The sequence below is a fragment of the Agelaius phoeniceus genome, chromosome 1 (assembly GCF_051311805.1).
Source record: "Agelaius phoeniceus isolate bAgePho1 chromosome 1, bAgePho1.hap1, whole genome shotgun sequence".
NCBI lineage: Eukaryota > Metazoa > Chordata > Aves > Passeriformes > Icteridae > Agelaius > Agelaius phoeniceus.
In genome coordinates this window covers 18,472,514-18,495,210 of record NC_135265.1, presented here as the reverse complement: position 1 = coordinate 18,495,210, position 22,697 = coordinate 18,472,514, and the positions used below count along the sequence as shown (strand labels likewise).

General features: G+C 35.2%; 1 protein-coding gene across 1 annotated transcript in view; it reads left to right on the top strand.

The window, feature by feature from the left end:
- The window catches only part of ARMC3 (armadillo repeat containing 3), a 62,069-nt gene that overhangs the window by 11,636 nt on the left and 27,736 nt on the right, over positions 1-22,697 (top strand). The window contains exons 4-11 of the mRNA XM_077174012.1: positions 7,349-7,466; positions 9,467-9,592; positions 10,666-10,734; positions 11,077-11,252; positions 12,585-12,779; positions 13,421-13,604; positions 18,791-18,943; positions 19,069-19,174. Coding sequence (XP_077030127.1) covers positions 7,349-7,466; positions 9,467-9,592; positions 10,666-10,734; positions 11,077-11,252; positions 12,585-12,779; positions 13,421-13,604; positions 18,791-18,943; positions 19,069-19,174 — 1,127 coding nt within the window. The remainder of the gene's footprint in view (positions 1-7,348; positions 7,467-9,466; positions 9,593-10,665; positions 10,735-11,076; positions 11,253-12,584; positions 12,780-13,420; positions 13,605-18,790; positions 18,944-19,068; positions 19,175-22,697) is intronic.

The following is a 22,697-nucleotide window of genomic DNA, read 5'->3' as shown; positions in this document are numbered from 1 at the left end:
CCCACATTATTCTAAAAATGGCTTTTAAAGATGTCTCTGTTTCTGCTTTTCTTGGACGGCATACAAACCAGAGTGACTGGGCATGTGTAGTTCTTTGTAGAGATTGTTGTCTTTGGCAGGCATTGCAAACAGTTATGTATGAAACAATCCAGGCTTCTTTTTATTTGAAGAACAGTGTTAGCTTTCTCTTCGTAAAAATCAAAGGAGAATGGAGAAGAGCGACCTGAAATCTGCCTGTCTTTTCAACTGTGAATACATTCTCTTTCTTTAAGGATAAAAGAGTTAAAAGCCTAGATGGATCTGTGTTTTTTTACAGAATACAAAATTTGACAAATATTTTGAATAATACTACGTACTCTGTCTCTTTTGCAAATATGTACAGTCTTAAGAGGCAGTTTAGGTTTTTCTGTTGTCATTGGAAGTACAGTGAAAAGTAGAGGAGCTGTAGCCAAATATAGAATAATGGTGATCGGGAGACTTTTTTGTCAAAAGGTGGAGGTTAAGGGTCTGATACTAGCACACTTTTCAAGAATTTCTGTAAATTCACAAGGTACAAAGAGGCCCCCAAAAAGATAATTGTTTGAAACACAGCTATTTTTTAAAGTTTAGTTGTTTTCTTCAGAAAGAAGTAGAGGAAATACAGAAACATTGAAAAGAGTACAGTATCAACTCTGTGTCAAATAACAACCAAATTAATGAAAATGCAGACCTCAATGAGTCCCACTCCCTCAGTGAGTCCCACCAAATGCTAAGTTCTTTACACTGTTTAAAAAACACAGTGGATTTATGTGTAAAAGCTGTAGTACTGCAAGAGCTTTTTCAAAGGTCACAGAAAAGTCAGCAAAAACTACGTTGCAATTTCAATGTTAAATAAGCATATATAGTTTTGACTAAGACAGTAATATCCAATAGTCATGATGTCACTGAGACAGAGCAGTTGACATCAGGTTTACCCAGCTGTTCTGTGGAAAGGTGAATATTACAAATGTAATTCATAGCCTTCAATCAATAATAAATCCTTATGAAAAGAAATTGTATAAAACCTCATATAAAGAATATATATATATTATATATAATATAATATAATATAACATATAAAGAATATAAAGAATACACTCACAAAGAAGGTGCATGTAGATGAGTCTAATTCAAACAGGCCTGAGAAATTAAGACTGAATATCTTTGCAGCCTAAGAAAAGGTTTGAAAGGCACGGCAACACATTTAAGTCATACAGAGGAGCTGAAGTAAATAGCTAAAAAATCAGTAGATGCAGCACCACAATTTCTATATCCAAAATATACAATTAGATTTTCTAGAGAAAATGGTGGTACAGCATGCTAGGTACTACAATCTACAATAACCTGTGAATACACAGAAAAAGTCAGTAAAACTATCAAAAGGAATGAATTGGAAAGAGTGAATTCCAGATGGCATCTACAGCTTTTGGCTTAGTTTTTACCCTTATTGTGCTTCAGCCTAGCATGTCTATTCTGACAGTTGTAGCAGGAGAAATGTGGCATATCAGGACAATATTAAACATGAAAATAGATCATTTTAACTATTAATGAAGAAAATCTTACCATAATAAGAATTTTGTTCATAATAATTGAGTAAAATCAAATCTGAAAACTTTAAATTTCACCTGGGTGTTTCAGATGGCAGGAAATGAGATGCAGACAAAATAAAATATGTATTAGCTATTATCTTGTGATTGATAATCTGTTTATGAAAATGTCAAGTTCAAGAAAAGAAGCCTTGAGATAATGTAGACGGGCTTATAAAAGAAGGCCTTTGTGCATGTGGAATGCTCTGAGAATATATGGTACTGCAGATGACCACTAATTTTTTATAGATTTCTAGGAACAGGTGGGAAACACATCTCTTAGCCTAGCCACTGCTTATATGTTTCAGAAAGTATTCCTGAGGACTCTGTTTTCACTGCCTTTCCTAATTTGTCTTATAGTATTCTCTGTTCTGAGAACTGGTCTCCAAGAGGAAAAACATTTCTTTGAGCCTCTGTCTCTATATGAATGACCTAAGACAGCAATTCAGGCAGATAAAATATGCTAGCTTTGACATAGATTGATAGGAACTTTTCACATGATATCTACATTAAGTTTGGTCTAGACAATACTATTGTTTGATCATCAGCTAGGCCATGGATATTGAAAGGGGAGCCTGAGATTATCCCTAGAGAAAATACTGAAGTGTTATCACTTAAAGAAAGCTATAGATACCTGAGTATTTTTGAAAAAGGCTTCATTCACAAGACTGTTATTAAAAAAAGTGGAATGTATGAATTGGCACAGTCAGCTCCTGAAATTGTCCCCACATAAACACCTTCTTTTGATTAATGTCTAAATATTAATTTGACTTGACTTTAGTGAGGCTTTCAAAACTGCCTCTTGTAACATCCTCATAGGTAAACTGGTGAAGAACAGAAGAGATAAACAGACAGTGTTAATGAACCAAAAGGTAGCTGAACTGACAGGCTCAGAAGGTTGTAATCAGCCTCATGAGATCCTGTTAGAGGCCAGGCACTCGTGTTGTGCTCCAGGGGGTGATCCTGGAGCAGATACTGTTCAACCTCTTCCTTAGTGACCTGAATGATGGGACAGAGTGCACACCCAGCAAGTTTGAAGAAGATAAAAAATTAAGAGGAGTGATTGACAGACCAGATGCTTGTGCAGCCATTCAGGGGGACCTCAACAATTTCCTAGAGAAATAGGAAATAGGGAATTTAATTAAGTTCAATAAAGGGAAATGGCTAAATCCTGCACCTGGGGGAAGAATATCCGGTAGAGACTGGGTGAAGACCAGCTGGAAAGCAGCTTTACAGGAAAGAACCTGGTGATTCTGGTGGACTTGCATCAGAAATGGGAACTTGGGACAAAGAAAGCTAACAAAATCCTGGGCATTAGGCAGAGTGTTGCCAGCAACCTGGGAGAGGGGACTCTTGTGTTTCACTCAGTACTGGTGAGTGAGGCCACACCTGGAGCGCTGTGTTCTGTTCTGTGTTCTCTGGTACAAGAGAGATGAGGCCTTAGTGGAACAAAGTCTTGGAGCGTTTGTCTTAGGAGGAGATACTGACAGTTGGAACTGCTTGGTCTTGAGGGAAGGCTTGGAGGAGTCCTGTCAGTGTAAAACTTGCTGATGGGAAGAAGTAAAGAAATCAGGTTAGGCTCTTCACAGTGGTGTCCTGTGAAAAGATGAGAGGCAGTAGGCACAAAGGGAAATGCAGGAAGTTTCCATTTAAGCATAAGAAAAAAAATTCCTCTTTTGCCTTAACAGTGATGGAGCACAGCATAGGTTGTCCAGGGAGCTTGTGGAGTCTCCATCCTTGGGGTTACTCAAAATCAGACTGTGCACTGGCCCTGAGCTCTAGCTCACCCTGCTCTGAACAGAGCTGTTGGACCAGATCGTCTTTGGAGGTGCATTCTAATATCAACTGTTTGTGATTCAGTGAATATCTTGGGGTTTATTGTTAGTACAGGAGATCAGACACCCAGAGAACTGAAATAATTAGCATATCCAGGTATCTGTTAAACCTGTTTTTCTAGGTAAAAGGACTAAGAGTAGTGAAGATATCTGTAGTTCTTCTGAAGATTCTATGAGAGGTGAAAGGTTAAAACTGACCTTAAATCAAATTCAAGGGATTAAAAAAAAAAAAGGAAAACCAGCATGATTAAATAATAGAATGATTAGCAGATAAATACATCCTTCAAAAGGTGGGATTTTCATCCAAATGGGAAAACAAAAAAATGCTTCCACTTCCAATGAGAAGTAAAAGCATTGTCACCCTGCATCAAAATATTTTGGGAGAGAACTAGCAAAGATACAAAAAGTAGCAGTAAAGCTTTTTCAAATTGACTAGATGCAAAAAGCTTCTTAGGGTGAACATTATTAGGTGATTGCAGTCATGAAAGAAAAGCGAAATTACTTATTTTTGTGTCAAAAGACAAAGCAATGTGGTAATCACTAAAATAAATGTGATAAAATTGCCCAAGTAGGAATAAATAGTATTTGCCCAGGTCTTGTGCTAAATGAAAAATAGCTAACATCAGAAAATGTGGTACTAGAAGAATGGATGGTAGAAAATTTTGTTTTCAAAAGGAAATACAGCGATAATTACATGAAGTTTATCTTCTGTGCTGTGTTAATTGGTAGAAAGAGTTCTTGAAAAAAACAAAATCAAACCCATGGAGAAATATGATAGTAATGGGGAAGAATCAATAGTGCTTGTGTAGAGGAGTGTTTGAGCTATGAAATCTACTTGAATTCTTTAGAGGGATATTCTTTGGATAATGGTGTTCTAATTGATACAGTTGCTTAGCTTTTCCAAAAGTTTTCAGACCAGGCTTTTCACTCTCATAAAGATGAACGGGTAAAAAGAAATTACTCTTGTAGTAGTAAAGTCTGGTTATAAAATAGGAAGCAAAGGTGAGAAAACAAATTATTGTTCAGATATTGTAATGGCGAGAAGTTGCCAGTCGTGGGATTTTTATTCTGCAGCTGTGTCATCGTGTGTATCAGAATGAATGTGGATATTTTCATGAAAATGGCATCCAGTTCCTAAGTAGGAGAAAGTGAATAAGTACAAAATGTCAAGTTCCAGAAATAAAAGACAAAACATTGTGTTACTAGCATGCACATGAATGCCATTAACAGTTCTGGTGTTCCCAACCCAAAAAGGTAGAGCTAAACTATAAAGAACTAGAAAGACATCAGGATGAACTAAGAAAGAATGAACTAAGAAGGACAACAAGGACAGTCGGGTGGCCTCTGTTTTAGGAAAGATCAAAGGGAGTTGGTTTCTTCATTCTCAGGAGGAATCACTGTGAAGAGGAATATCATAGAAACTTATGAAATTATGAATACACAGTGAAGGCAAATGAGTGTAATTTATTTCACCTTTTCTTATAGTGAATGAACTGTGGAGGATAAATAAAATTATCAGGTGGTATTTTTAAAACAAAGAAGAGGCACAGTTATTTTATGAATATTTAACTGTGATACTTGTGTCTCAGAATATTAAGGGTGTTAAAATATAGATGGCTTTAAAAATTATGTAGCAAGTTTTTCCTGGACTTTTTGAACCCAGAGATAAAATCACTAGGTTCTCCAGTTCTCTAGGTTGCAGAGCTAGTATCTGAGAGGGAACATAAGTAAAATTTAATAGTCTGCTTAGCCACACCTATCACTTGGCCCTTGTCAGAGACAGGAGGAGTGACTAGGTGGGTCTTTGGTCTGACTGGAAACATATTTTGTATTACATTCAATTTCAACTAAATTAAGTCGATGGAAGTAAAAAACAACCCAAAGCACAAAAAACAAAACACCCCTCCCCTCAAAAAAATCCCTAATGGAAACAAAACAAACAAGCAAAACAAAAACGAACAAACAACAAAAAAAAAACAACCCAAAAAATCCCAAACCAAAACCAAACATACACAAAAGTCAAGATCAAAGACATGTTATAGCTTTCTTTTTTCATTTAACTTGCTCTTTTCTTAATACAAACTAAATGATGGAAATGTTGTTGCTTATAAATTAGTTAAATTTCTGTGTTTAACTCAAAGTTATTTGTAACTTCAAGTATATTATTCTAGCGCATATGATGCCCTGTATGTGCCATTACAGGAAGAGTCTGCAATAATGTATGAAGATTTAGATGCAAGCCTTGGATAAAAAAAAAAAAAAGGTGGAACACTAGCTATGCTGACATAACGATAGGTCATAAGGAGTTCTGTGATAGTTTGGATGAACAACATTACCTCCCAGAAAATCACGGAGTGGATCAGGTTGGAAGGGACCACAGTAGTCATCTGGTCCAACCTCCCTGCTCATGCAGGGTCATCCCAGAGCACATTGCACAGGATTGCATCCAGATGGTTCTTGGGTATTTCCAGTGAGGGAGACTCCACACCCTCTCTGGACAACCTGTTCCAGTGCACAGTCACCACACAGTAAAGAATTTCTTCCTCAATCACTCATTTGCTCAGGCCTCTGATTCTTAAAGATACATTGATTTCAGTGACTATTTTTACTGCATTTTTAGCACAAAAGTGCTTTTAATAGAGAGTGCCTACTGAATATTGCATACAGTAATAGCCAATCTAATGTCTAAGCAAATAGTTAGAGATTAGACTAATTTCACTGAGCTCATGTGCCAACCGTTCATTAAATCCCAGGAATTTTCATTGAGTTGGGATTTATACAATTACTTGTAAACATGAGAAATGCTGAAAATGGAGCAATGCAATTCTGACTTTGGTATTAGATCAGTGTATAAATATTATACACGTGCCTGTGATGTAGCTATTAGAAGTTTTTTTAATGAAGTAAATGAAATGATTGACATTTGTAAATATATATGTATATATATTTTAATATTTAAAATTAATTTGTATTGCTATCTTATAATCTGCTATATTTTAAAGGTAATACATTGTTTTCGAAGAACTGCATGACCCCAGTATCCAGTAGTTTCCGTACGTAACACAGATACTGTATAGGCCTGAAGTGTGAGGATAGAAACCATGCTAATCATTTACTTTAAATTCAAGGAAGCTTAAAACTTTTTAATGAGTAGAATTTTCAGAATTCCTTGAGTCTTCTTAGGAAAAAAAAGACTTTTTTAGAGGATTCCCTTGCTCAAGTGATGTTAGTCCTAAGGAGTCTATTAAGAGGGTGAAAACTGTCCGATTTGTTGGAAGATTTCTTTCTGCATGAGAGAGCTCAGAAATGGAAATGAAACCTTTGTATCATTTCTAGCTGGGTGAGCAGGAATTATATCTTGCAAGTACTTCATCTAGTATGGGATCATGGTGAGCTGGTGAACTGAGCTGACAAAGGCACAGAAAGTGTTCTTTTATTTTTTAAGCAGCAGCAAAGTGATATTGCCACAGAGTAATGAAATCCTCTTCATTGTACACCTGCTGAGTCCACGGGCTCTGTGTACAGCTGCTCAAAAAAACTTCTCATGTCTGGTTCTGAAGTCTCAGAATGCTCTTACATGTATAACAACTACATAGCTTGTTACCTTCAAAAATTTCTAGATTTGCAGGGAAGCATGAAGGTTTTCCCAAAATTCTCATCTGGGTTGAAATCATGGTTGTATTTATTTGGAAGTCAATTATTCTTTCTAATTTTTCAACATTTACTCTAATTGTTATTAAAAGAATTGGACTTTCCCAAGGAAACAGCAACTCATTAATATTTCTAATTCAGTGTAAATATCAAACGAGATTTATTTTCTATTTAACGAAATGTGGGATCTACCGCAGCACACAGGAAGACTCAGTATAAATCAAACTTTTCTTTCCCTTTTTTTTGTTTTGTTTTTAGTTTGATCCTTTATTGATTGAAAGCAAAACACCAGCAACAGTTGTGCTAATGCTTAGTTCTCCTGAAAATGAAGTTTTGGCCAAAGCATGTGATGCTCTATATAAATTTGCATCAAAAGGTTAGTATTTTTGCAATAAGCTTTGTTTTGCAGTGCTTATATTTTGATAGTTGTTTCATTTCCTAGCATTGAAATCTTACTTTCTCCTCAAAGGTATCTGTTGAAGTTTGGGGGGGTTTTTTGAAGTGCCTATCCAACCTGTAGTTGCAGTAAGAAAGAAGTCTTGTAGTTTGCATGAAGGAAACTTTCATAATTTTGTTGGAGAATTTTATATATACTGTTTAATAGAGCTCATTTTAAATATAAGATAGATATGGGTTTTTATAAGCAACAGATCTGCAGCTGAGAAAGAATTCTTTTTTTATGTTGGAGTTTGAAACGTCTGTACAGTATAGTGATTTTAATCTTCAGTTTTCAATGACAAGAACCTCTTAGCCTTTTTCTGTTATTTTGACACAAAGTTGTTGTGTTGGTGTTTCTGTGCAGGTGATTCATTGGAGGCTGCTCAGCCTCCTTTATCAAGCGTATTTCTGTATGAGTTGGGAATCTAACAGGTCTCCAAGATTCTGAATCTTCCAAAGGTCCCTGTATAATCTATAGCTAAACATCATGTTCAAGGTGCTCAGGAGACAAACAGCTGTATAACAAAGGCTAAAATTTATGTAGCACGTAATTTCCTATGCTGTCTCCTACTTATTCCATGTGATTCGATGTTAGCCACTCACATTGGTATGCATTGGTGGTGTTCTTGCTCTGATTAATCTGGTTTAATTTTAATTTCCATTTCATTTGTGTTTTCTTTAAAAATTATGCATTTATATGCTGATTATTATACTGATGTAAATTACCAACACTGATGAAGTTGTGAGAATGGCAGAAGTCTTTGACAGCTGGCTAGGGGTCACTGGGTTCTGAAAGATATTTAGATTCTGCTTAATATGGCAAGCTTGGTTGAGGGCATGGGATCAAATTCAGAAGATGTGAAGAGAGAATGTGGACTGTTGGGAGACAGCTATGAACCATAAACTCTTGCTGGCTCCTTCCCTCCTGTCCGCAGCAAAATATGTCACACTGCAGAAGGGCAGATGTGCCATGTCTTTTATGTTTAAAAGAATAATCCTTTAAATTATTAATGTAGATATTCCTGTAATCTTCCAGAAGACTAGACTGTAACTTTGTGGTGTGGCACAAGAGAAGGGGTTGTTTTCAGTTAATTAATTGCAGTTAATCTAATTTTTTGAAGTGTTGCTAGTAAAAAGTCCCATAATAAATAATAACTTCTCCATTTTAAGCATGTCTTGGCCTGAGAATGAGCACAGATGTCCAGCTTCCTCTCACATTTCTCACTTGTAGCCAGGAAGGGCAGGCATGCTTCATTAGAAAATGAATTATAAAACTGTTGTGGGAACTGAGAATAGGAGTAGGATTGGGTTTTGTTTCTTGAGGTTTGTGTGTGTTTTGTGTGAGGAGGGACAGAAGGCTGTAATCACACTAAACTCCTCTGTTTTTCCATGTCCAGCACCTATTCAGCTATAAAGCACTTCATTCTCAGGTGGTAGAAATCTTAGGTAGGAATAATGATACAAATCCTGGTAGTTGCTTCCCTTGAGGGATAGTAAAGAGTCACAGAATCAGTGAACTGTTATGTTGAGGAAAATGCAATTGGGAGGCAAGAGAGGAGGAAAATAAAATGCATATTCACCTGAATTTTATCAGGTGTACAGTATTCACCTGATACTGTTCACCTATACTTTGCTAAGTAGGAAGCTTTCCTTTGTACTTCCACTTCCATTTGTCTCCAACAAATGAGTGGAGTGTCCAATAGACAGAGGCGTCCTTTGCTTGAAAAATGAGAATTAATCTGAGATACTATTAATCCTTGAAACTATTTGAGACATATTTATTAGGGGTGTAAATCAAATGATCTTCAAAGGAGCTGTCAGGCCTCTGTTCTTTGGTTCTACTGTTCAATAAAAGATTGGTAGAGGTTTTACCTTGATTCATTAGAGCTGTAAGGTTGCTGGCCTTTTTCTTAGGCTTTTAACCCAGTTCCTTTTCAGGTGATGAAAACAAAGTGACACTTCTTGGTCTTGGAGCATTGGAACATCTATATAAGCTCCTCTCACACGAAGATCCACTTGTACGCAGAAATGCCGTCATGGTATTTGGCATCATGGCTTCTAATAGTAAGAATCTCGAGGTTTTACTATTTTTCAGTGTGTAGTCATCAAGACAAGAAGTTGATCATGTGAAAAAATCCTATATTAATGGCCCAGAGTAAAGTGATGTAAGGTTGAGTTTCAGTGCCTGTTATTTTATAGTGCTTTATAGACCTATAGCTGATTAATGCAATTAAACAGGTCTTAATTTGGTGAAGATCTTACCCAGTTTTCTTCCGTGAGGATATCCCAACCACAGTCTAAGTCTTTTCATCAGCTGCTACCTGCTTGTCATGCTGCACTGGACCTTGCCCTCTTAGATTACTTTTAATTCAGCATTAGCATATTGTCAGTGGTGCTGCACAAACACGGATTTGAATGAACAAATATATCCCATTTATATTCACATCTTAATTGGTTTTTTATTTAAAAGTAAATGAAACTCATACCTTTTTTTTTCTCACATTTCAACATGTTGAATATGTTGATAATAACAACGCAGCCCTGTAGGATCACATGAAGTCTGTCCCAAAAAATATTACTTGATTTTTCTATCCAAAGGTTGAGGTTTTGCTACTTTGCCATTGACAACATTAGAAATGCAATCTGAAAGACTTTACTGTGATTTTAGTAAGACCTGTGTAATTCATGTTTTCCATTTGCTGTGTGGGCTGGCATCAGCATAAAATTGCAAAGTGATGGCTTGAAAACTAAATAACAGAAGGATTGCTTTTAATTTGATAATTTTAACCACAAATAATTTTAACTATCAGGGTATGACTTCTTTGGCAGCTAAAATTGTGCAATATTTAACAGTACTTGCTAGATGGAAGTATTTTGAATAAAGTTTCAATGAAATATAGAGGAACTTCATGTGTATCAAATGCCATAGAATGTCATCTGCAACTTGAAAGTCTCTACTTTTTTTTCTGGGCCCATTATGATCTTGGTCTAACTTTAGTTGTGTGTCTTTCCCAGTCAGGTCTTTTTGTCACTCAGGGAATAATCATAAGTACATTTTGCTTGGAGCGGATTCTGTTTCTTTACTCAGCCAACACTGCCAAACAAATGACTTGATATTTGTATTTTCTTCATTGTAGATGATGTGAGGAAGTTACTGAGGGAACTGGATGTCACAAATTCACTTATATCACAGCTGGCTCCAGAAGGTACCTTATAGTATTCATACCTTGTGCAAAAGCACAGTCAGAAATAATTTATGATTGCCATTTTATCAGACAATTTAATAAAATCTACCCTATAACGTGATTTTTCCTAGTACATGTTAAATAGGTAAGTGCTTTTATAGGAGTAGCTCTGTAGCTCACTGAGTAGTGTTTTGTGTTGTACAGATGGAACAAGATGTTTATGGACATATTGGGTATGGTTAACAACTATTGTTTATTGACTTCAAATAATGCTTTAAATTAAAATTAATTCTCTACTGAATTTGTGAAAATATTCTGTGCTGAATAAAACTTAATCAAAATGTTTATTTTTTTTCCCCACAGAAGATGTAGTTATCCATGAGTTTGCTACTCTTTGTCTAGCATATATGGCTGTTGAATATACTACTAAAGTAAAAATATTTGAGCAAGGTGGGTTAGAACCACTTATCAGACTGCTGGGTAGCCCTGATCCTGATGTTACAAAGAATTCACTTGAGTGTATCTACTTTTTGGTACAGGTAAAGTTTGCTCTTGTTTGTTGCGTTAAACTTCAGAGGCAGATAAGCATTTGCACCCCTATGCCTGACATTCTCTGTGGGGTTTAGTAATTATAAAATATTTGCTTCATTTACTCCACAGTGTTCATGAATGTTTTTGAAATATTGACTCCTTGCACCTGAGTCCCTAAATGTTAAATTGGTTAGGAATAGAGCTGTTTTTAATTGTTAAACTTAATGCAGTTGTCTGTGCTGTACTGCAGTAAAAGTAAAATCAGTAGGAGGTTCAGATTTTTAAAACTAAATAATAATTTGCCTTCTGTCTTAGTTGAAAAATGTTAATCTTAGTAATGAGAGTTGTAATCTGTCTATCCAAAAGGCTGGAATTACCCTGTAAATTAAAGAACTACCAATTGCATTGTTTCTTGTTTTGACCGGCAAGTCCGTAGAACAATTTGGAACATCTTTTAATGATAGGTGAATGCTGTCAACAGCTACTTTCCATACTGGGAGGAATAGATTCGTTATTGGCTACTTCCACTAATGTCATCCATATGCTGCTTAGCAAAAGAATGGTGCATTTGTGTGGCAGTTCTTTCCCATGGCTTAAGCGAATCAATTCAGTAATGAATTCAGTTTATAACTCTATCTCTTTTGGGGCATCAGAGCATGTCTATTCAGAATCACATTTTACTCTTTCTCCTTTTTTACTATCTCGCTGTCTTTGTTGCAGGGTATATCTGGATAACTGCACCTGGTGCTTGCTTATATTGATAAGGATAATTGCATGCTGCACATGTGCAATAAGCTATTTAAAAGCAAATTGTAATTTATTTATTTATTTTCTTTTTTAATATAATCAACTACTGTCTTTTTATTAAGCTGCACATTCACTGTTTAAAGTTGAAATTTTAAATTGTCATTTTATAATTGCTAAAACAAAAGAAGATATAACCAGGCAACCACAGCAGAGTGCAAAAAACTGTTTTCCTCCCACTGAGGTAAATAAAAATGGTGAAACTAAATTTAAAAACTTTCTCAAAGAAACATTTATGTTGAGGCAAACATGGTAAAATAAAGAGTGAATATGCTTTTTTATACAGGACTAGATTTTGTGGTGAGTACATCAGTCATGCAGAAAACCCCTAGAATTTCAGGTTTTTGGGGCTTGATTATATTCAGTTTGATTCTTAGCTTAAAAGAAAGAAGTCTGCAAAACTGGAAGCTCTGCAGTATTGACTCATTATTTAATGTCTGAATTCAGATTTTTGGTGTTCTTTCTGCAAAGTGAGAAATTGATGTATTGTTATATTCTCTATCACTAACATTCTTTGTTGGAATATTTTACTGCAGGATTTTCAAAACCGTGCTGCAGTTCGGGAACTGAATGTAATTCCACCCTTGCTGGGACTACTGGAATCTGAATATCCAGTCATTCAGTCATTGGCCCTTCAAACCTTAGAAGTAATTAGCAAAGACAGAGAAACCAGGATATTACTGGAAGAATATAAGGCATTAGATTGCCTTCTGAATATACTGGAAAACAATGTACGGTTTACTTGCCTTAAGAATTTTTTTGTTCTTGGTGCTGATGTTTGTATGACTAATGAGAAATAATACTTATTTTCTGGAAGAGAGATATAAGAACAAAGAGTTACTTACTTGGAGGGAGCTTTGATAGAAATAAGATAAGCTAGGATATCTAGCTTACTAAGAAAAGAAGCAAAGACATTTCCCAAAGTGTTAATTATTCAATTTTTGAATTGAGTTTACTTTATATAATGGCTTTAGACACAATTTCCTATCATTGTTTATGTTATTATGAGACTCAGTTTAGTGCTTCTGGAGTTCAGGTGCCACAATGGGAAATACAATGCATAGAGATATTAGTGAAGTTTTTTAAGTTTTAAGATCACAGGCACATTCTGACTACCTGTCTAGCCTGTTTTGATGTAAATTAAAAACTTCTGGGAGTTTTACTATTTTTAATAAATTGTGTTGAATCTTAGAGTCATCATCAAATAAATTATATGAAAATATGTATTTGTAAATGTGTACTTTGCAGTATGAATAAACTGTCCAAAAGAAAGTTGCAACAATTATCTTACAAACTTAAAAGCCTAAGTTATTTTAGTCCTGATTTCAAGGTTGTTTGGGTTTTTTTTGCTTTAAAAATTTTTTTTTATTAGGAACTCAGCGATCTACATGTCGAAACTCTTGCTGTGTTGGGAAATTGCCTCGAGGATGTGCATACTCTGCAACAGATTCAGCTGACAGGAGGCATTAAAAAACTACTTTCATTTTTAGAAGTCTCTACTGTTCCTGATATTCAGAAGAATGCAGCAAAGGCAATTACCAATGCAGCTTATGACTGTATGTGACTTTTCAACAATCCATGGACATGAAATTGTTTATGAAGTAAATTTTTATCCAGAATGGGGTCATCTTCTCTGGTTGAGGGTAGTACTTGTGTTGAGGAAAGCACTGGCAAGAATTAATTACAGTGATGAATCTTGCCAATCAGAGCAGCAATTGAATGCTAGGAGATTTTATATATATATATGTTTATATTTGAAAATGTGATGGTTTTGCCTCAATTTATTTTCAATTTATTTTTATTATTTTATTTTAATATGTTCTTGTAAAATTATGTCCTCAAAGGAAAATGGCCTCTGAAAATATGATCCCTGTCTTTTGTTTAGTGATGCCAGCTGACTGCCATCTTAAGCCACCTTTGCTGGCACTGTTTCTGCCTCTATCTGTTAAGACTTCATTGCAAGCTGACTTCCTTTTGCATTCAACTGCTCTTCTAAATGTCAGGCAATTTCAAATACAAATTCCTTTAACAGAGGCATGAAAGGAAACCTTTCAAATAGCTTGCAGATTAATATTCCCAGGGGAGTTAAATAGTTTCATTGTAATCTTTTTATAATTATTCATCCTATAGTTCTTTTTTATATACTTTTCTTTAATTCACTGAGGAATTCTGAATTAGGCAGAACATGCTCATCATTTATGCCCACAAGGATGGTCTTTTAATCAAACTACATTTGAAATTCCTTCCATACATTGGCTACTGAGTTGCAACATGTGCCAAGTAGTGTTGTATAACAAAATGCAATGTAACTAATAACATACTTCTGACTATAGATTTTACTTCTGTCAAGGGATTTTTATGACAGTAGAATTTAAATATTTCATTCATAATTCTGGCACCTTGTGGTTGAATCATGGCTTTATGTGTATTTTAAAAATAGGTCATTTAATTTAATACATGGATAAAATAATCTTTCTGCCCTATTTCAGACCTCCTTTCATCTCTCCCCATGCTATCTTTCTGATTCTTTTCTCACCTTGCTTAGTTTGATATCCTGAATATTCGTAATTATTTGGATTGAAAATGATATACAGAAAGAATGTCCGAGTATTCTGTGGATTTTTCTTTGCTTTTGTCATTATCTGTTGGAAGCTTGGCAAGTCACTGAAAATTGTTTTCATTAATGTTCAGGTATCAAAGGCAGAAAGGGACCTTCTTATGTCAGTATTTTCTTTGTGTATTTTCCTGTGTTGTTATTTTATTACGCTACTTAGGACTGTCAGTATCATTTTTATAGTCCTGTGACAGGCTTGTAAGTTGTATGCTAAGCAGATTTATATTTGCTCCCACTGCTTTCTACTGCATCTTCCTCCTTTATCATATTTATTTTCAAATAAGCATAGCCTTCTTTTCCTCTTTCACACTTTTTTTTTCAGTTTTTGTGGCCTAATATTTTAGCAGCTGTTAGTAGAAGCATGTCTGAGCACATTTTTAAAGCACGGTTGCAAGAACCACAGATAATATATTACAGTACTGCCTGTGATCTTATATCATGGGTTGTTACCGTCAGTGAAGATGCATCTTCTTGTCATGCTTCTTTACAAATGGAGTCAATGAGGTTTCATTATAAAGGTTTGCTCTCTTCTTCAGCCTATGACAGTTAGTATGGATGCAGCAAGCTGGGAAAATACATCAAAAGGAGATTTAAAATGTTTGCTTTCAAGCTGTGGAATTTTGGTGACACCCAGTTAGACAACAGGAAACTTCTTGTCCTGGTGCAGGGGAGAACACAGTCCAGTAAAATTGCTGCTCAATGTAGTCCCCAAAAGCACTGAAAATTTTTCAGCTACCTAGAGATACTGGTCTAAAGTCAGCCTTGCAGTGAAAAGAAAAGGCCATTATAAGAAACAGCCCAAGTGCAAAAAGAGAACAGAAATATTTTCAGTTTTTGTTTTTTGATTGGATTGTGGTTGTAAGCATTCTAAACAGCCTATCCAAAATGCAACACTAGCATATACTATACTAGTACTTGCCTTGATGTGAATCCAGTATAAGACAACACAGCTCTTAGTTCTGTAGTGACTTTTTCATTAAATTTGCCATAGCTATACCCACATTCTACAGGTTTGATAATCATGGTTGCAATTTACCAACGTTTCCTGTATACTTGGGTAAAAAAATACTGCTTTTCATTGGAATGAAAAACCTACTTCTGCCATGACAGAACATGTATCTAGCTGGTTTTTTTTTTTAATCCTGGCAGCTGAGTATACAGCAGTATCTGGTTTTGAAATTATTATTGTTGACAGATGGAGTTTGGTTTTGGATTGGGGTTTTTTTTCCTGATAGATGTGATCATAGCAAGCAGTTTTGTTTCATGTCCCTTTCAACCCTTTGGAAAGGGACTCTTGTAACTTGGTGTTGTTGTTATAAGATATATATATCCCTTAAGAGTTATTCTTAGTATCAGAATAAATTACATGGTATAAACATGATATTCAGCTTTAAATAGCATCTTTAGGATGCTTCTCTGTTTAAGTACATTAAAATGGATCATATTTCTATACATAATCATTATGCCTTTGTCTCTGAATTTTTTTTTTGTTCTCTAACATAATTTTGAATGTATTATATTAATTTATTGATTATTTTGTTTTGTTTGCTCAGAATTACACTGGTGAATTGTACTGTAATTCTTGCCTTGCCCACCAAATAATGCAGTCATTTCAGAATGCTAAATTGTAATCTAATGCTATAAATTATTGAATGTCTGTGAGTGGATTATCTAGACTGTTGATTAAGGAGAGCCTGATTTTCCCCTGACAATGCCAGACACACCAGCAACAACAAAATGCTGTGGAGTGTATATGGAGAAAGTGATGCTCACTCTTGCTCTGCCAAACTTCTGGTTTGAAGCTCGCCACATTCTTTCTGTGTATCTCAGTGCATCTCATGCTCAAAGGGAAGCACACTAAACATGCTCTGTGGCCTGAATAACAAAGGCAATTCATAATACAGATCTTTGTTTATCTGAGTTAACTCAAGATCAGTGGGAGGTCATGATCCTATTTAGCATTAAATTTTTTCATTTGAAATTGGTATAAATAATTACATAAGGTGATGACAGTGACCTGAAAAGTAATCAGTAGAACTCAGATTATGATTTTGGGGTAAGAGGGAGAAATAGGAAAATATATGGAAAAATAAAGGTTGTCTCACCACGAGGTCAATGCATTAAAATCTGGACAGAATGGTAGATACTCCAAACTCTTTTAGTCGTGTATGCTTTATTTTCATTCATGTTAAATCAATGTATTCAAATCACTTAGGGGTCAAGAAATTAATCACTGTAAAATCGGTGTTGGCACTGACATATGAAGTACTTCAGTTGTGCAATCTTTCTAGTCTGTAGTAAAGGACACAAAGGAAACAACTCATACATACAGAGAGAGGATTAGCAAAAAATGTTCATCCCTTAGGTAGAATTGGCACTTGGATATTGAAATATTAATAATTTTCATTGATCTTACTACCTAAATATACATCCATACTCTTTATCGTAAGTTCAATTTCAAGATGACTTTATTATTATAAAATTATTTTTCTGTTTAAAGTATTTTAATTACTGTTTTCAGTCATTCAAATTATTAATATTATTATTTTGTGTAGGCATAAATTATCTTTAAAATAAATGCTTATTCATCATAGCTGCTTTTAAAAGCAAGAATAATTTTAAAGAAAATCTGTAAACAAATAAGTAACTTGCTGTACAATAAACACATTACTGAGGCATGAAGACCCTCTAGAGATCATTATTAGGGATTATGGACTGCCTTGGGAAGCAACAGGCCAGTGACACACTTGTCAACTTGTCAAAACATTCTCTCATCCCAACTGAGGCCTTCTCTTGAGAGCTGGCTGATATGCATCAAGGTTGTGGCCAAAGTTCTGTTGACACTTAAAATCCTCTCTGTTTTATTTGTTGCATCTTTGTTTTGAGATTTCATTTGTGTATCTGAGGGTTCTAAAAGAGTTTAAAACTGAGCTGAAGAGGAGAAATCGTCTGCACTTGTCTCATCTCCATGCTTTGAGTCATTTCTGCTCTAATTACATTTTTGATCAAACTTGCTTTTCATTGACTTTGTGGACTTGTATTTGTTTACTTTTCACTACAGATTCAGATTTATCTAAAATAATACTTACAATATCTTTTTTCCCCTTTAATTTTTTTTTTTATTTTATTTGGAGGACAGCAAGCAGTGGTAAAATTTCTAAATATTTTGAAGTCTCACTGACTTCTCAGTTCTTGAAATTCTTTAGAACATTCCAAATTCTACTATGTAGATATAACTTCCAGCATGTAATTAGTCTGGTTTAAATTAAGCATATGGTTAAATGTTTATTGTCTCACCTTGTAGAGTTTCCGTGCTCTCCAATGCCTTTTTGCATGAGAAAGTTTCTTTCAGGGATCTTTCTAAGAAACACCTGTATTTCTGATCTCATCAGTTTTGAGATGAGGGAGTTTATTAATTTATTGGTATCTACATACAGATGTCTGTAGGTACTTCATGGGTGCTGTGTGTTGTTACTTGTGCAGAGGAAGGAGCATCTCTGTCCTTCTGCAGTTGCTGCTGGTTAGTGCAGTGTAGGTCAGCAGTGAACACTGTGTTAAACTACAAAATTCAAATTCTCTGCAAACTGGACAGAAAACTTTCTTTGTAATGCTCCTTGCCTATTTTTGCTATTTTAATACATTGAGTGGTATTTCACCACGTTCAGTTGTACATTTACTGGTATGTTCTTCAGTTTTATACATTTGGACTTTGTTAGCATAAACTGAAGCTCAGCACGATCCTGAATAAGTATGATCTGTTGCATTGGAAAAGCTGTTTCCATCAAGCCTGTATGCACTCTATGGTTTTAAAGTCTTTCAGAGAACAAACTTTGCATTCTGTTGGGCTATGTATATTTATACTGTGTTTAATGGTCATCGTTTGGGCTTGGTTCAGAGTTCAGTGAAGCCTAATGCAGGAGCTCGATTTTGGATGATCCTTGCGCATCCCTTCCAACTCAGGATGTTCTGTGATGGGATTTGGCTCAGGTCCTTTGTGCATATCTCTTTGTGGCTGGTTAGTTAGCCTCTGTTACTAAAATATTTCCAAAAACTAAATTAAATCAAATGTCCTTTCACTGATTTGGAAAACAAATGCTGATTAATGCTATTGTTATTTCTCATTTAAAGCTGAAATACGAAAAATCTTACATTGGGAACAGGTTGAGAAATTTCTCCTAAGCCTTTTGGAAACTAACAATGATGAAGTTAAAATTGCTGCTTCCCAAGCCATTTCTGCCATGTGTGAGAATATAGACAGTAAATGTGTCCTTGGACTCCAGGGTAAGTATGGTGGGAAAAGATGAAATATGAATTTGTGTTTTTTCTGTTTATTAGGAGAATATTACAATTTTGCAGATTGCTATGGCTTATTTAAATGTTCATATATATAATTATCTCTTTCAAAGGGATTCCTCAGCTAGTAAAGTTGCTAAGCAGTGATAATGAAGAGCTAAAAGAAGCTGTAGTGACAGCATTAACTAATTTGACAACAGCCAATCTTAGAAATGCAAGGTGAGTCTGCAGTAATTAAATTATTATTTTAAACACTTATCTGAAGTGTTAATATTTTGATTTTTAAAGAATGCCTCATCTTGTTCTTATGGTACAGGGCAGGTCTGTTGAATTTGACGGTAAGGCACTTTTTGGTGCTTATGAGTCACCTGGAATAGCTAGGTTCTCATCAGTGTTACAAGAGTTGTGCTGTCTCTACTAACATTAGCATCATCAAGGGAAGGTATGAAGCAGATGTAATGAAGGCAGAGCTGTAAATCATGTTCTGAAGAGAATATATGAGCAAAATATGCCTTATAGTCTAAAGCATTTGATGTGGAGTTTTTTTTTAAACTCCAAAATCCAAAATCATTGACATATTTTAAAATTTGATGGTTCATACAACCTTTTTGAGTGATCTAAATCCGTTCTTTGAGGGAGATAGATCTCCTGAATATTGGCCTTGTTTTGCTCTTCCTTTTTTTAATTATTTACCAAGTCATAGAGAATGCTTGTAGTGCATTCTCTGAAAGAAAAGAAGTGTGCCTTCAGAATCCAAAATTACTAACAAAGGTAACAATGGTTAGCTCACTATATGTTCCAAAACAATTATATAAACTAAATTCTACTGCCAACTCTGCAGCATTCTTTTATCCCAACTCTATTAGAAGTCCTGTTCAGAGAAGAGTAACAGAGCAGTGTGATGTATATGAGCAATCACATGTAATTTACAAACAAACAAACAAACAAACAAAAAAATTCCTTCAAAGTTTCTTGGAATATACTTAAAGAAGTTATAATAGAGTCACAGGCATTCTTTAAAGTGAAAAAGTAAAGTAACTCACAAAACAAATTGTTTCAATTTATTGATTCATCTCTAATAGTCACTTATATTCACTTAATGTTACCAGATGGAGCAATAATTTGACACAAGAGAATAATACTCTGTTCTCAGATTCACATACTACATTTTTTTTGTCTGATATTCTGCTCTCCTCATGTGCTGGACTCTTCAGTTAGTGTCAGTGGGAGTCACACACACATAAAACGAGCACAGCGCTGGAGTCCAGAGGTCAAACTTTCAGCTCTGCTACAGCTGGTTTTCGTAGTGCAGCCCTTTGAGGTTTCACATTGTGAAAAGGGGATCTCTGGAGAGTTTTGAGTTGGTATAGCAGCTTATGCCAACTCATTCCATTTCTTTTGCTAAGGAGATAGTCAGGACATTGTTTAGCTCAACTGCTGGAACAATTCTCTGAGACCTCAGGCAGGGAAATAGCTGCCTCTCTTCCTCTGCATTATAATGAAGTCCGTATTTGTTTCTTGCTGGGCAGAGTCAGGAAATTGTAAAGGTGGCTTACATATACTTCTCTCTTCTTGCAATCCAGCTTCGAGTACAATATGGAAGCACCAGATAATCTAATCAGAGGTCTTCTGTGAAAATCAGGAAGCAATAATTTACATTAAATATGTATATTGGATGAATTCCATGTGACTATATAATTACTTCAAAGCTTCATTTCTAAATCAAAACCATTAATAAGTCACAGAAGGGTCTGAGTGTGACTAGGATCTATAAATGAATATATAGTGTTGAACCCTTAGCTGATACAAATTGGTATAGTTCCAGCTCACTGACTGACTATCAGGCCCATATTTATTTTACATTCACATAATAGGGAAAAAAATAGTTTGGAGAAAATTCATTCCATATTGAGTTACCATAATCATATTTCATACTAGAATGTTTCATTTGTATGTCCTGTAGACCACTGAAAAATAAGTGTATAAATAATGAAGATGCTGATGCACTTTTATAATAATGTTACTTCACTGTGTGATTATGTTGACAATATTCTGATCTCAAATGAAACTGATGAGACTAGTGCCCTTTTATCAGTTATGTATTAGATTCTTGTTATAAACCCTTCAAGAATATAAAATCAGAAAGGTAGTAGCAGCAGGTGGACCTTATGTAGCAAGAACAAAATTGGTCCAGTGATGGGGAAGACTATTTGCTGTAAATGCTTTTCACTGGCCAGTCAAATATTCAACCTTGTTGAACTCATATGCATGCATTCTGCTGTATTTCATTTCATAAGCATTTTTCTATATTATGTTGATTGAAGAATGTGTACCTTGCCCTTTTATTTGGTACAGTATATGTTTGAGGATATAAAATGAATACAAGATGTTTCTATTTTTGCTGGAGATTTGTTGTTCTTATTAGGCATATCAAAAGGTGCTGCCAGTTTTTCATATAATACAGGAAAAAGAAGCAATTTAAAGCAATCGTGTAATTAAAACTCCCACCATAGGTAGCTCATAATGATAAAGTCTTTCATTGATTAATAGCACAAGAACAGCATAGGCAATGGGCAATACTACCCCCCACTAATGTATATTAACCTTGACCTTTAGGTGCTTCCCCACAGCAATGAAAGGCTGGTTCTATACCCCTACCCAATCAATCCTTTGTTCCTCCACTGAGACAGCTAATAACGGTGTCAAATACGGTGGAGGTTTGGTAATTAGAACACCTGTTCACAATGAACGGGACAGAGACCAGCTTGTCATTTGACACAAGTCCTCAAGCAACCATGATTTGGCAAAAATAAATAAATTAATTAATTACTCTGCTTCCTGGTATATTTTAACAAAAAATCTAGGGCAGAAGAGGACATGAGTCCCATACAAGTGGTTTGAGTTTTCAGGTTTATTGGACAACATGGATTTTCAATAGGATCTCTACCAGAAAACATAGCAGTTAGTATAAATAACTTCTAAAATATTTCAGCATTTAAGTTTTGCTGCAGAGCTAATGTTGTGTCCCACTTCAATAGCACATAGGAGAAAATATGGTGGTCAAATGCCTCCTTAGTTTACAGACTGACATCCTCAGAATATGCTTTTATGAGAATTTTACCATAAGGACAGAGTTTTAATGCTGATCAATATTAATGATAAATCCATGTTAATAATTAAGCTCAGTAAAAATAAAATTGCAAAGTATATTGCAGTTTAAAATATCATGGGCTTATTCTAATGTCTTATGTTACTATGTGTGCATAGCTCTGAGGTCATCCTTGATATATATATATATATCAGAATTTGTTTCTGTGGTCTGCTTCTGGAAAAGGAGAATTATGTTCACCTGTGTATTTGCATCCATCTTTTCTATCACTTTTTTTTTAATCCAGAGCAATAACTTGCTTTACTGAAAACAGTTTTTTGGGCAGCAGAATGCCATTTGAAGAATCCTGAAGCTCTCTGGGTTTGCTGTGTCCAGGCACCAGGCAGTGTGGGTGCAGTCACTCCAGTAACGGATGTGATGCACGAATGGAACAATTGCACACGAACAAAGAAACAGCAGCGTCATCTGTTGGGCAGGAAAATAAGTGATTCTGTGCCACACATCTAATCCTGGAACAAATGGCTTACCTCTGCCTCTGCCTATTTTTTCTCATTTAAAGTATAATCAATTATTTTTGCTTTTCATGTATTCAGGATTAAATAATCATGTTAAATATAAATACGATATGAGAAG